The sequence below is a fragment of the Alligator mississippiensis genome, chromosome 5 (assembly GCF_030867095.1).
Source record: "Alligator mississippiensis isolate rAllMis1 chromosome 5, rAllMis1, whole genome shotgun sequence".
Lineage (NCBI taxonomy): Eukaryota > Metazoa > Chordata > Crocodylia > Alligatoridae > Alligator > Alligator mississippiensis.
In genome coordinates, this window is record NC_081828.1 from 133,633,119 (window position 1) to 133,647,818 (window position 14,700).

At 41.3% G+C, this 14,700-nt stretch overlaps 2 protein-coding genes across 5 annotated transcripts in view; one reads left to right on the forward strand and one right to left on the reverse strand.

The window, feature by feature from the left end:
* UBP1 (upstream binding protein 1) overlaps positions 1-14,700 on the forward strand; it is a 68,990-nt gene that overhangs the window by 48,402 nt on the left and 5,888 nt on the right. For 3 of the 4 annotated variants that reach the window (XM_059728747.1, XM_006269591.4, XM_006269592.4), the window contains 6 exons: positions 4,558-4,664; positions 5,678-5,732; positions 5,952-6,045; positions 11,355-11,445; positions 12,207-12,319; positions 13,178-13,320. In XM_059728747.1, the coding sequence (XP_059584730.1) occupies positions 4,558-4,664; positions 5,678-5,732; positions 5,952-6,045; positions 11,355-11,445; positions 12,207-12,319; positions 13,178-13,320 (603 nt within the window). Of the gene's footprint in view, positions 1-4,557; positions 4,665-5,677; positions 5,733-5,951; positions 6,046-11,354; positions 11,446-11,620; positions 11,749-12,206; positions 12,320-13,177; positions 13,321-14,700 lie in introns of those variants that run through there. The other variant, XM_014602555.3, reaches the window with a different exon arrangement.
* FBXL2 (F-box and leucine rich repeat protein 2) overlaps positions 6,045-14,700 on the reverse strand; it is a 140,948-nt gene continuing 132,292 nt past the window's right edge. The window contains exon 16 of the transcript XR_009462552.1: positions 6,045-6,405. The gene's annotated coding sequence lies outside the window, so the exon portion shown is untranslated. The remainder of the gene's footprint in view (positions 6,406-14,700) is intronic.

Sequence of the window (14,700 nt, forward strand, 5' to 3'; positions counted from 1 at the left end):
GCTCACTTTGCACACCCCTACAGTGTACTAAACAGTCTACTTGTCCAGCTAGTAAATGGAATAGAATCTAGCCTCATGTCAGGAAATGAAATTAAAGTTGTTATGGTAACACTAGCTTTGCTGTATAGTGGTTGCTTTTTTAACACTTGCAGCTTTTTATATGGACCCCTAAATTTAGCCACTTTATATCTGCTAGAAAATGTTGCATAATGGCTGACATAACATTCTAGAGACAGTAACTTCTTCATTTTCTGATGTGTTAAAAAAACACTGCATGTGCAGAACTTCAAATTGTATTTGGTCAGGTTGGTTTGAAAGGCAGGTGGGACAAACTCTGTTTTTTATATGTTCTTTGACATGGCTTGTATGCTTATGGAGTTCTATAAATAATTCTGCTGATCAAACAGCAGGCCTGCTCTTTAAATCTAAAGATTCAGATTTGTGTCTGACAGTGATGTGGACTCTATTTTGGGTAATCCTAAGAAAGGTCTCCAGTTTTTTGAGTTTGCTTTAGTTTTGATAAGGAGTGGAGTTCTGTCGGGATTTTAGATAACTTTCCTGACTCACAAATTAAGGGTAGATGCAAATATTTTGGGAAGCAGGATAGAAAAAACACTATATAATAACTTCAAAGGACTTGTCGCCCTGCATTTCCTGAAAATTTAAGAATGTTTTGGGGGGCCTCTGTTTTCAAATGGCTATCCACATAGATAGATTGGCTTGCTTGTAATAAAAGTTGAAAGATGAGACATCATCTTTCTCCTACACCAATGGTGCTCAATCCTTTGGCTCAGCAGGCTGGATTGGCAGTGCCCAGTCCATCCATGGGGTAGATCCACGTGGTGTTCCCAATTTTACACCTGGTTGGGCACTGTGAGCACCATCTGGCCATGTGGAGGGGGACAGGCCAGTCCCAGTGCAGCTCTGTAGGGGAAGAAGCTTGACATGGCTCTGCAGAGAGGGAACAGAGCATGGCCCAGCTTGGGGGGAGTGGTAGTGGCAGGAGGGTGGGGAGAGGGACCCACAGAGAGGCAAGGGAGCATGGCCAAGCCCTAGCTTGGTGCCGCCAGGGGAAAGGGATGTGGCCTAGCCCCGATCCAGGGTGGCAAGGGGGCATGGCCCAGCCCTGTGAGGGAAGGGGTCAGAGCCTGGCCTTGACCAGGTGCATGGAGCCTGGGGATTTGTCAGGGAGAGGGTGGTCTTATTAATGGCTGTGAAAATTCCTGACCCATGGGGAGCCCTGCAGGCCAGATGCCATGGTTCTGGGCCGCATTTGCTCCACAGGCCAGAGATTGAGCACCCGTCTTCTAAACTATAGAAACTATTTGTGCCGCCACACGTGAAACAGCTGTATCTCTCTACTGGTTTTTGGAAATGTGAATTGAGTCAGGCTGTTGTCCAGACCTAGAATACCAAATGTTAGAGGCTGCTTAGCTGAGATTTTGAAATTTTAAGATTCGTATCAGCATAGGTCTAGGCCCTGTCTGCAGGGTTCAGTTTCTTCTCAAAGGTCTGAGTTGTGATGAAACAGAGGAAACCAGAAGGACTTTGAGAACTTTTTCTTTTTGATACCATATTTACCTGAAACCAGGATGGCCACACATTTATGATGACCCCCCAATCATTAGATTCTGTGTTTGTTACAATTTTCCGTGTATAGAATTATTGGAGGGTTGTCTTAAATTCACCCCCTTCCCCTTCACTTCCCCCACAGCTGCAGTGGGGAAAACAGTGGCAGTGGGGTTTGACCCGTGCTCCTTGCCCCCCACATTGCCTGTCCACCCTCACCACTTGGTTTCCCTGCTGCTACACTGTAGCCTCTGCACACTAGTAGCAGCAGCAGTGGCAGCTCAAGTGGGGCCCCAGCTGCCCACTGCTGCTACAGGGCTGAGTTGTAACTGGAGGAGACTCATGCTCTGTGGCCTGCTGGAGCGAAGGTAAGTGTGGGGAGGTAGAGGCTGAGCAGGGGCACGAAGCAGCTATGGCCCTGGCCCCAATTGCTGGCCTCTTTGCTGCCTCATACTCAAATCCAAGACAAGGGGCTTTTCCCCCATGTTAAATGCAGGGGGAAACCTCGTCTTGGTATCACATAAATACGGTAGTTCAAATAAAACTGTGTACGTTGCCCAAGTTAAAGGGTAATGTCAGTTCTGCACTTGGTTTCCCTTCATAGACTTGACATTAATTCTAAGTCCCCATACAAGTGCCCAATTCCAGTTATTAGTTATGCTCATTATATTTCTACTAGCTATAGAATATATTGAGTTTACAGAAATGTAGACCTACCCAGAATTGTGTTATTCTGGGATGGCAAGCAAATTAATTCCTAGAAAATGGCTGCACACAGCTGGATGCCCATCATCCCAAGTTTTTATAGAAGATATCTTATGCTGCCCTTTTTGTTTCACTGCTAATTTTGAAGCCAACATGGCAAATGCTCCTTTTACCTTCTCTTATCTTGTGAAGGGAAGATAAGACCCACCTACAGCATGCCCATTACAGAATTGGCTTATCCCTTACTTTCAGTTGTTCTTATTATAAAGAAAGATCTGTGCTGCTGTTTATTTAATTGGTACCATCTGATGATTGGATTAAAGGCAACATTGCAGTTGCCTGTTGGAAAAAAAAAATTGTTGGGTTTTTTTTTGTTTTTAAGTATTATTCTGACTTGTCTTTTTGGGGTGGTTATTTGGTAACACCTTTTATTTCTCAATGCTGAGGAGGCAAGATAAAAATTGTTAATTGAAGGGCAATACAGACATGAATGAAAGGGGAGGGGCTACCCTTGAATAGAATTTTTTGCCTTATTTGTGATGCATTTTGTTCCTCTGGCTCTATCTTGCCCCTTCCTGAGTATGAAGAATTGTGCAGTCAGTAGGTCTAGCTGGGACTGCAAGCACAGCAGATGCCAAAAGTAGTTCAGAAGCTCTCCCTCTGAACTGTGGCTTAAGGAAGTGTAGATAGCTGTGAAAGCATTGTGCAGTATTTAATGCATTAAAGAAATATCCTTTGGTAATTTAATATTTAAAATGCTGAAAAAGCATGAAGCTAGCAAGAGCCCACAGTTAAGGAACAAAATTGGATAATGATAGGTGCTGTGCAAACTTAGTGTAGTATAGTCCCTGTCCCTAGAAATTTAGAAAGCTAAGTTATGATGAGAAACATGTGGGGAATGACAGAGTAGACTGTGGACCCATACTCTTCCTGCTTTTGTAATATATTTTCCCTCCTAGCATAAGTTGTCCTGGCACTTTGTTGGGAAGGGTGGTATATAAATCTAAACCAATAATGATGAAAGATCACGTTCAGTACGAAGAGTGGTAGTCACAGTCTTGTATACTGAGGTTGGCTGTATCTATGCAACTATGTGACATACTCCGCTTTAATTAAGTTTCAAGACCAAAAATACCAGTGTAGACTAAGTACCTTTCACACACACTTCCGGGTTTTGTTACCTACTGCAATGGCAAGTTACTTCCAGCTCAAAGATAATAATTTTGCAATAAAAATCTGCAGCCAGGATTAGACTTCTTATGCACTGTGGTTCTAGTGACTGAAAGAGGTTTTCAGTACTCAGACATCTTGGAATTTACTTCATATTTCTTGTTAGAAATACAGATTCTCATTAAATGCTAGGATTGACTGTTTTATTCTTGTTTTTCTGGGAAATGAAACAGCTTCAGAAATTTTCCTTTTGGAAATTTAGCTCACATTTAAGTTAATACACAGATGATCATGATCAAGAACCTTTGTTAGCGTGCTTAGCATGATCTTGGCCTTTGTTTTATTTCATCTTTCTTTGGCTGCTTGCTTGTTCTAGCCTGTTTGTGTGTTCTTATATTTTTCCTTACCTACCCTAAATACATTGTAATGAGCAGGAAAGAGCATTTGGAACCTTAAACATTAATGTCATTTGAAAAAAGAAGAAAGAAAAACCCAAATTTGACAGTCAGTTGACTCGTCTATAAATCTCTGTTTTATCACTAGGACAGAATTCCTAGTTTGTCATGAAATTAAAGAAAGGAAAAACTGCATGTGGGTACCAGATTAGTCTTTTAATAAATTGTTCATAAATTGTAGTGCATGGAATGCTTAGTTTAAAAATATCAATGCTCTTGGAACAAAAATGAGCATGACCACTGTCATAGTAGGTGTGTTTAGATGAGCTATTCCAAAAGATAATTTTCTCAGTTTTACTTAACTATTCCTGAACTTATGGAAGCTTACTTGAGGACATGATCTTTGTTTTGGGGCCTTTTCTGACTAACCTGCACAGTCCTTCTGCTAGTTTCATCCCTGTCCCCTTCATTGTATGGTCAAAGGCAACAATTAAGTTAATGTAAAATAAGTCTTTTTCATAAAGCAAAAGAACTCAAGCTTTTTTTTGTTTGTTTTTTTGCAATACAAACATGGAATGAGTAGTATGGGAAAAGTTTAATGTGAAAACTGAGATTAAAATTTTGTTCTGTGAATTCAGATCTCCTGAGGAAAGGAGGTATGCCACAAAATACCATTAGATTTTTAATTTATAGTTTAAATCTTTTTCTCTACCCTCAGTGCTCACCATGGCCTGATACTCCTACGGCATTTGTAAACAACACCTCTACCCCAGCTCCAACTTTTACCTCTGCTCAACATAGTAGTACCTATAGTGTCCCAGACAGGTAAGAATCTTAAATGATGATACAGAATTTTGAATACCATACTTATTCTGAAGTATTTTCCTTCAGGTGAAGATGCAACATGAATAAATGTGAGAGATGGACAATTAATGCCCAAAATTGTGTGCAAATGGAAGAATAGAAAATGTTGCATTTCATAGCAAAGACACAAATCTGTGGTCTTTGAACTGCTATAACTGAGTCCTGGTCCATGTTGTACTGCTTTAACTTATAGCAATATACAACCAGTTTTCTTAATGTGGACAGAATTCTTTTGTTACAAAGGTGCTTTATGCCATTAGTTTATTCCTGTAAGCACTATGTGTCGTATCAGTATTGCTGTCTTGGAAAATCTGATCAATAAAACATGGTAGAATAAGGCTAAGTGAATTGATTTGTCTTCTATGAGAGTCAAAGTAATACCTCCTGGGTTTCTCTTTTTGTCAGCCAAATATTGTTAGAAATATTTAACTTGACAGAAAATTTGTACGTGATCGCTGAGCACAAAGCTGTGTTTCAGTTGACAAGTTGGAAAGAAATTATAGACCAGATGACTTGAACCATCTAAATGTGGTGGTCTTTCTCTTTTACAGCAGGGCAGTCCAACTTCTAAGCAACTGGGGGACCATGTGCTGATGTGGGCTGTCTGAAAAGCTCAGTGGGGGCCCCTTTCCACCATGCTGTCCTGCCCCAGAGGCCCTGGCTGCCACCGCAGCCGGAGCAGTGAGGGAAAAGCAGCCCCACAGGAGTTCCAGGGCAGCATGTTATAACCCCTCAGAGGCCGTACGTGGCCCAGGGGCTGCCAGTTGGACAGCATTCTCTTAAAGAGTATTTTCTACCACACTTGTTCCTCCCTGTGTAGACTTACATGGCATGCAGCTGCCATAAAATAGGAATGTTGTTATTTTGCAAATTTCAGAATACTTTTGCGTGCTGTGTTTGACTTTTTTTGTTTGTTTTTAAATTCTCTCACCTTCTAAAAATCCTTTAATATGGTTGTTTCCTTCCCCCAATAGCAATTCTTCCTCTCCTAATCATCAAGGAGATGGATCCTCTCAAGGGTCTGGAGATGTGAGTATCTGTTCTCCTGTTTCATCATTGTTATGCTAAATGAAACATCTTTCCAGTTGAATAACATGAAGTACAGTTGATTTATAACTAGTTCATTATCTGTATGCTTTGATTAAAGGACATAATATGCATAATTGTCTTTTTTATAACTTATTGAGCTGTTTATTTTGGTAATTTATATAAACTAAGTAAACTAATCTTCAGCTCTCTTTATTACAGCAACTTCTTCCTTCAGCCACAATCCAGGAAACTCAACAATGGTTGCTCAAGCATAGGTTCTCTACCTATACAAGGCTTTTTTCAAATTTCTCAGGTATTATTTTTAAAACTACCTGTTTAAAAATTTCCCACAGATTTAAAATGATAGTTATCTCTGTAAAACTATTGTAAAGAATAGCATTGTAGGGTTGCAGATTTAGTGTATCCTCCTACTTTACAAGCTAATTGTGCTCAGTTGGAGGAAGAGGCTGTTTTTCTAATTGCCAGGTCTGCAAGCTCATCCTGACAACTGCAAACGAAACTGGGTTCGTTCTTCTGTGTCACTTGGTAATGATGGTTCACAGACTTAGTTAAGACCTAATTTACCCCCTATGTAGGGAGGAGATGAAATAACGCACAGGATCTTCAGAATTATGGTCCATCCAGTGTGTTCTGTCTGTAACACCTGGTGTTCCTGTGGAAAGTACAAAAAAATTAACGTTTGGTAGTTGTGAGATATTCTGTTCCCTTCTTGATTCCTAATTTGTAGAGATTGATTTAAAACCCAAACTGTAAGGTTTAATGATTTTTTGTTTACATTATCTGAAGAACATCCAGAGCTGTTACAATTATAGATCCATTCGCTCTGCTAATTTTTGGCCTTGACATCCTGTTGCCTGAAGCTTAAGAAGTTCTTTACAAATGCGGTAAAAGTTATTTTTCTGAATTTAGTTTTAGTTTCATTGAATTGTCCCAGTGCTCTTCCTTAAATATGTCAGTGTGGATCCCTCTATGGATACAGATGTCTGGAATTAGAGTGGTTGTGTCTGTTGTGTCTATACACCTCACACTTTTTTTATGCAGGATCTGGAAGCATCTGTCACCCCCTGCCCCCACCCCCCTCAGCTCCTTCTTATAGCCACAGCAGTAAGTTTCTGACCTGCTAAATCAGTGGTTTCAATCTCAAGGCAACCCTTGCTAGATTCACGGCACCCTTTGGTTCCTGAACCCTAGTTCTTGAAGTTTTCACTTGTTTTTTGACTACAGAAAAATAATACAGCAGTTTTTCTCTTGCGAAGAAATCAGAAAGACTGTTACTGGCTATAATTTTTTTGACACTGAACTCCTACTTGAATTCTCTAGGTTTATCTTGTGAATTATGTGTAGGCATTTGCACAACACTCCTGAAAATATCTTGCTACACTCCAAGGTGCTGTGGCACCCTGGCTGAGAATTACTGTGCTAGATCTTAGCTTTAGGAAAACCTTATAAATTTATTTGGAACTTCCTTTATTACCTTTTAATCTTCAGTTGCTTCACTCATATTGATTCACCTTGACTGAACATAGACCAAAGGCTTCCTCTCTCTGCAAGACTCCTCACCATAGAAGACTTCAGGCCCTCTGTTCTGCAGTAGGCTAACCCTATTGAAAGTTGCATACAAATTGTACCTCTTTTGTCATATGTAATAAATGCCAAATGCGCCTATCATTTTCTGCCAGGGTGCAGAAGATAAAGTTCAAACTCCTATCTTTTGGAATAGTACCTTTTGTAAGTAAATTCCAAGATCCTGCTCATAGGCAATCGTCATGCAACACCTTGTCTAGCAGATACAGGTGGCCGGTTTAGAAAATGAGGTCCAAGAAAGGAACAAGCACCAGTATAGCAACCCAGCAATCAAAATGGGTAACAACAATTCCAGTGTGAATGTCCAATGCTGTCAGAACATGGAAGTAGATACTCCAGGGGAGGATTGCTGTCCTCCCATAAGAAAAGGCAATACACAAACTCTGGAGGAAATTCTCCAGAACCTGCATGGTTTGGAGGACTACAGAAAAGCTACAACTTTTGGCACATGAGAACCTGTCTCCAGAACTGCCTTCCTGGGCCTGTAGGAGAATAACAACCATCGCAACTACTGAAGCATCTGCTGGTAATGGTATGGAACGTTGTACCAGGACTGTCTTATGCCCCTAGAGATAGCCTGTATACTTTTCAGTGTCACACAGGCATATGTTCTCCCCTCTTCAAGCAGAGAGCCATAGCTTGTTAGATTGGTGGTTAGTAAGTACACTTGACTGGATTTTAGATTCCCATATCGGGTTGAGCCACCATTATCTCACCAGGACTGACATCCAGTGAGCCACAGCCACAACTGTCATATTAAACACAACCAAGAGATTCAAATGTAACCCTATATTTTACTTTTTGTCATGCTGAAATTCGTTAGTGTTGTTTCTTTTTGTTCTCTTGGCTGGTTTTTGATTTATAGCAACACTTTGCCTCCTAGTCCTGTGGTTTACTTAGTTTCCTTCTAAGGGAACTCGTTAAAGGCGTCTGGAAGTCAAAATATTTTTCAGTGGGATTCCCTTTTTGTCCACTATCCTAGTGGTTTCTTTGAGAAGGCTTTAATAGATTACTGAGCTGCCTTTTGAAGAACTGTCATTCACCCTAGTGATCTTCAATAATTGTCTTTCCTGCCCAAGTACAGGGGGCTGGACCTGATGATCTGTGAGGCCCCTTCTAGCCCCTAATGACTCTGAACGAGTGCTTATATGATCTTCCAAATGTTTCATTCTTCTTTTAATTTCAACTGGTTTCCTAGATATAGATATCGAACTTACTGCTCCACAATTTCCTGGATAATTCCTGGAGACTTTTACACACATGCATTTGCTTTCCTCCTATCATTTGCTACAGTAACTGTCCTCAGTGACAGCTTAATGCCCGGTGTATTTTCATTAATAGATCAGGTGGGTCTGGTAGTGTGTTTTATTTTAAATTACTAGTTTGTTCCAGTGTACCATCTTCATTACTACAAAGCAAAGGTGTTGGGTGATTCAACAACATCCTTTTTGGTGAAGATTGATGCAAAGAAATAATTTAGTTTCTTGACCATTTCTTTTCCCTCCTTTAGTTTTCCTATTAGTCCCTAATAGACCAGGCAAACCACCAGTTATTTTGGGGGCTTTCTAATTATGATATACTTATAGATCTTGTTAGCAATTATGTGTGGCTGCTGTTCTACAGTATCCAATTTGGTCAATTTACTTCCTCTCTCACTTATTTTCTCCTGCAAATTAAGCTCTTGGTTTCACCACTAGACGTATGCAGCTTCTGAAACATCTCTTCTGTGCTGTAGAAAAAGTTGTTCTAAGAAACAGTTGCTTACAATGAGTAGATTTGTTTCTGTAAGCTGTGCTGTATTGTTCACTTCACCAGTCTATATACGAGTAACTGAACATTTTCGGATTTTGCTGCTTGTTTCTAAGCCTTCACTTTTTTAGTAAGGAAGCTAATAATAAAGCTCTACTACTATAGTAGAGCTTACAAACAAATGCACAGTCCTCTCTACTAGATTCTGTCATCTTTTTGTCATAGTCTGATAGTTTATGGCCAGATATTATATGCCATTGACTTAAGTTATTCCACTGTGCTTCCGTAATGTGAGCTATACCAGCATCCTCTTTGATTAAGAGACATTCTAGTCCCTAAGCTTTTCTTTTTTCATAAGTGTGTGTATATAAAAGTATGGTAGATGTATCTTGACACACATCCTCCTGTTTAACCCTTTTTATGGTACCATTCCTCCCATACTTTCTCCCTGAGAGAGTCATGTTTTGTGGGCTGTTCTCCTGAATTACCACTCGTTTTAATTGCCAACATCTTTATGTTCTGTCTTGGTGCTGATCAAATCCTGAAAACGCTTATCATGACACCATGACTGACCATTTTTAAGTCTCTTACAAAGCACATCCCTCTTGCATAGACTCCCCTTCCCCAAAAGATTCCCATGGCCTGATACAATTACAATTACCTTTTTGGCAGGCATGTCTCAAATTAGTCCTCCAACCTTCCCAAGTACCACTAGTCCTCTTCCCTTGCTCGATCTGCCATTCTGTTTCCTGTCCTACATTTTCTACCAGATTTGCTAAGTTGTCGGCTTCCTTCCTTGTGCTCCCTCCTCCATCTGCTGCTCTGCTTTCAACTCCATGCCCTTTCTGCTTCTGTGTTGCTTATCCTCCTCCCTGATCTGCCACATGGCACACGTGCAACAGGTTGACCACCCCGACCTAATAGAATAACACCCCTCTGTCCTGTCTTCTCAGCTTTGTTGAGACCCCAGAATTTTTTTGGCTGCCTGGACCTGCCTGGATTTTCAGAATGTGTCATGAGTAACACTTATGCAATCTCACAGCCATTGTTAGGTTTGCAAAGAGGTGACAGATAGATAGGCTTTGCAAATGTACAGGTCTGGTGGGCTAGAGGGGACAGAGTTGGACATGTTCTTTTTCTATTTGTGTTGATTCTGCAGCGCTAGTAGGATCAAAGAGGAGAAATAATGTTAGTCGTGTCATCAGGACACAGGAGCATTCTTTCATTTTTGCTTTTGATGGAAATGTACCTCACGGGTGGCCAGCCTGCAGCATGGGTGCCACCAGTGCCACGAGCAGCCTCTGTGCATGGCACACAGCAGAGCAAGGAGGGGACAAGCAGCAAAGTGGAATATAGGGCAGGAAGCAGAAAGCAGAGTAGTAAATCAGGGAGAGAAAGGGGATAAGAGTGGTACTTGGGGAGAGTGTGGGGTTAATTTATGGCACCCCTGCCGAAAAGGTTGGCCCCTATTATGGTAGATTTTGCAAGTCTAGCAATACGTTCTCGAGAACAGCAATAATACAGATAGCCAAAGGTGGCAGTTTTGTTGCAGATGGCAAAGAACCAACGGTCCAACTATTTCTGTACTTATGGGACAGTAGTTTATGATAAACCAACATGCTGTGGGCATGCCTCTGCTTTGTAATGTGCAACTGAAATACATTCACCCAGCTTAAATATTTTAACCCAAATCAAATCATTTAGGCTTTTATATGTATCTACAGAAATGACATTACTATGTCAAAGGGGTGCTAATTGGTGCTATTAATGCTGCCCACCTCTGGAAATCAGGCCATTCAAACATAGCATTGGATAGTGCCTCTCCAAAAATGTTAAAGCAGAAGTGGCTCATTCACTCTGTTTTTAACTTGCATGGTTGTATTGCTCTTCAAGGATCAGCTTGTAACTCTTGTCCTAAACCGATTGTTCCCAACTTTTTTCAACTCAAGGTGCTCCTTTAGAAATGCCAGTTCTTAGCTTTCACTTTTTTGGAGTAATTCTGTTGCAAAGAACTGAGAAAGCTCACAAAGAGGTCAGAATGTTTTTTGACACTGTGGATTCCTGTTGGAGATCTCTAGGTTTGTCCTATAGATCATTTTTTGTACATCTAACAGCACTAATATTGAGGCATCCTGTGGCACCCTTAAAAGGATCTCAAAGTGCCACGTCACCCTTATGGAGATTTACAGTCCTAAACAAATTCTTGACATTGCTTTTTGCTTTGTACTAAAAAAACTGACAAAAATCCTCCTCTTTGTATTTCTCCAGGTGCTGATTTATTAAAGCTGACAAGAGAGGATCTGGTACAAATCTGTGGTCCGGCCGATGGAATTCGGCTATATAATGCACTGAAATCCAGGTAAAGTGCCAAGCGCACACTTAAGTGCTTTTGTTTAATCATAGAATGTGCCTTTCTTAGAATAGGGGATCTGGGAGGTATGCATTCAGAGTTAGATTGGCGTAAGCCCATGTGAGCTGTCTCAGGAGTTGGCAGTAATGTGCTCAAAAGAAGACTGTTTTGTGTATACCTTCAGGGCAGGCCACAGATATGATGCAGGCACTGATGAATGCAAAGGTAGACTGTAAGACTGGTAGCAATGCAGTTGGGAAGTACTGATTTCTTCAAGACGGATGGGTTTGTTGCCAAGAGACAAAACTTCTCATTTAGGTGAGCTATAAAGAACCTAAAGTCTTTGAGGTCATAGCTGTTAATTATTAACAAATTCAGCATTCTAATTTGACGTAACTGATTCTAACTGATGTAATGGATTTTTAATAACATGCTGACTTTTAAGATCTGTAATTACTGCTACTCCAGTAATAATGTTGCAGGATTCCAATGTAAATAAGCCAGGTCTTAATGATTTTAGAATTCTGGAATTCGTTTTTAAACTTAAATTTACTAGCACTTTTGACAGACAAGCTCAATAGTTCTGATAGTAGCTCATTAGATTAGCTACCTGTGATAGTTGATGATGTATTCGTTTAAAATAGTGTGTAAAACAGTCATGTTTTAAGCATGTTCTGAATGCTAAGACTTTGAATTCAGACAAATACAAATTTTGCCCGTACATGGGTAAAAGTGTTTACCTTTTAATGCGTGATCTTTTTAAATTGCAGGTCTGTTAGGCCCCGTTTAACAATCTATGTCTGCCAGGAGCCAGCAAGGAGCATACAACTGGAAAGGCAGCAAGATGCAGGCAGTAGTGATAACAGCAACAGTGCAATATATGGTATGATACAAAGGTCTCTTGAATATTAGCATTTCATGTTCTGCTAAGGTACAAAGTAAAAGTGTATTAGGGAGAGGAAAGAGCTATAGATCCATTTTGTTTTATACACTAGAATTGTGGCTTTCTGGTGTGCAAAGAAGCAGTAGGAAGTTTGGGTTCAGCAAGTGAGTACACAGATGGAAGTTGATGGGGGTGTGAATTGGGGGCACAACGGCTGTTTTAAGCCTTGTGATATACAGTACTTTAATTTTCACTGTAATTTTTTATTTTGTTCTTGGATGCACCAAATTTTGTCACTGTGTATCACTGCGGATAAGATTCAAGTGAAACTGGAAAAGACCTTTCCCTATGCTATAAAATGCTCACAAGACAAAGTGCTGAAGGTGCCCATAGGGTAGTAATGTGTCAAAAAGCAATCTTCATTAAGAATAGTCATGTGATGAGGAATGGCCTGGATTACAGAATTTTTCCAGCTGTTTTTTTAACAGAAAAATATTTATTTTTAGTCACTTCACATGTTATGGCAGATTTTTTTTTTTTTTTTGTATTTCTGATGCTGTGTAGTTTGCTTCCAATTCTGAATCAAATAAAGCAGATACAGTCATAGAACTATATAGAAATCCTGATTGTGACAAGAAACTGTTTTGAAGGAAAAAATTAAGACAGCTGACACCCATTAATGAATTAGAAACTAAGAAGAAAGTGTTTGCCAGCCAAAGGTCTATGGCTTCTTAGAGGGTTTTGCAAACCAGGGATATAAAATTAAACATCCTGAAGAAATGTGGTTTTTTTCCATGTAGTAAATGTTTATTAATTGGCCTAATGCTTACTGAAAGTTGATCTTTTTTTCCTTTATAGTTTATCATGCGATCTACTTAGAAGAAATGGCAGCCTCAGAAGTCACTCGCAAGCTTGCTTTGGTGTTTAATATTCCTTTGCATCAGATCAATCAGGTTTACAGACAGGGTCCCACTGGTATCCACATCCTTGTTAGTGATCAGGTAACTTTTCTCCTCAGAAATTCCATTTGCTTGTTTTTGTAATTTCTTCAAAATTAGACTAGTTCACAATTAAGACTTTGCATTAACAGCTGAGGCTTATTTTAAAACAGCTTGTATCCACACTTGCTGTGGGCATGCTTAAGTGGCATTGTCCTCCTTTGCTTTTTGAGAGCGTATAGCATATATGTAAATGTCTTGATAGTTAGAACTTGAGTTTCTCCATAGTGTTAGAGTGAACTGAGACAACACTGTTTTAAATGAACACAGTAGTATGCTTAAAATACTCATTTCTCCCCAGAGTAGAAAACACTTCATACAGTGTTCAAAGTAATATGTAGTTAAACTCTTCTTGCTAGACTTTGGTCCTTAGTACAGAATCATATATACACAGATATTGCGGTCCAATATTGGATTAGCACTGATATAAGGAAAATTGACTATCAGAAATTGGCTTGACATGGCCAATAATTTGGCCAATAAATGCCCATGCATGCGTGCAGCTGCAGCACAGCACGTAAATGGCAAGGAGCACAGCCCAGCAGCTTGGAGAGCTGTGTCCAGCTGGAAAGTCTGTTGTGGTGGAAGAGGAGGGGGGAGGGAAGGGGCCTGGGGAAGCAGATCAGCGCCCCCCGCGATAAGGAAGGGAGTGGGGCTGAGGCAGGTGCTGCCTAGCTAGGACGGAGCCACACCTTGTCCAGGAACATGTGCCCCTGGATCTGTGTGGGGCATAAGCAGGGTGGGGCTGTTGCTGGGGCTGGTGCTGTGCCAAGCTCTTCCCAGGAGTGGGCCAGTTGGGCTAGGGCTGTGCTCAGGGTGGGCAGCAGTGGTTCTGGGAGTGGGGGCTAGGGGAGGGATATGGTGGATTTTGGGGTGGCTGCAGCCACCCCCTCCACCCTGTAGCCCCCTCTGTGCCACTACCACCCACCCTGAGCATAGCCTAGCCCAGCCCATGCTGGGAGGAGCCCAGCATTGCCCTGGCCCCAGCCTGCAGTGACAGCCCACCCCGCCCATGCTGTTGCTAGGGCTGGTGCTGTGCCAAGGGCACGTCCCCCCCCACCTCTCATGTTTTTCCAGGGTGCGCACAGCAATAGAAGCCAACCCCCCACCCTGTGCCCCCCAGACAAGCTGCAGTTCCGTCCTGTGCCCTGCCCTAGTTGGGCAGTGCCTGCTCCAGCCCCACTCCCTCCCTCACTGCGGGGGCCTTGATCTGCCCCCCCCATGCTCCTTCCCTCCCCTTCCATCACAACAGACTTACCAGCTGGACGTAGCTATTCAAGCTGCCAGGCTGGTATCAGAAATCAGATCGGTATCAGCTGATGTGCCCCCATAAAAATCGGCTATTAGTATCAGCCCCCAAAATCTCTATCCGTGCATCCCTAC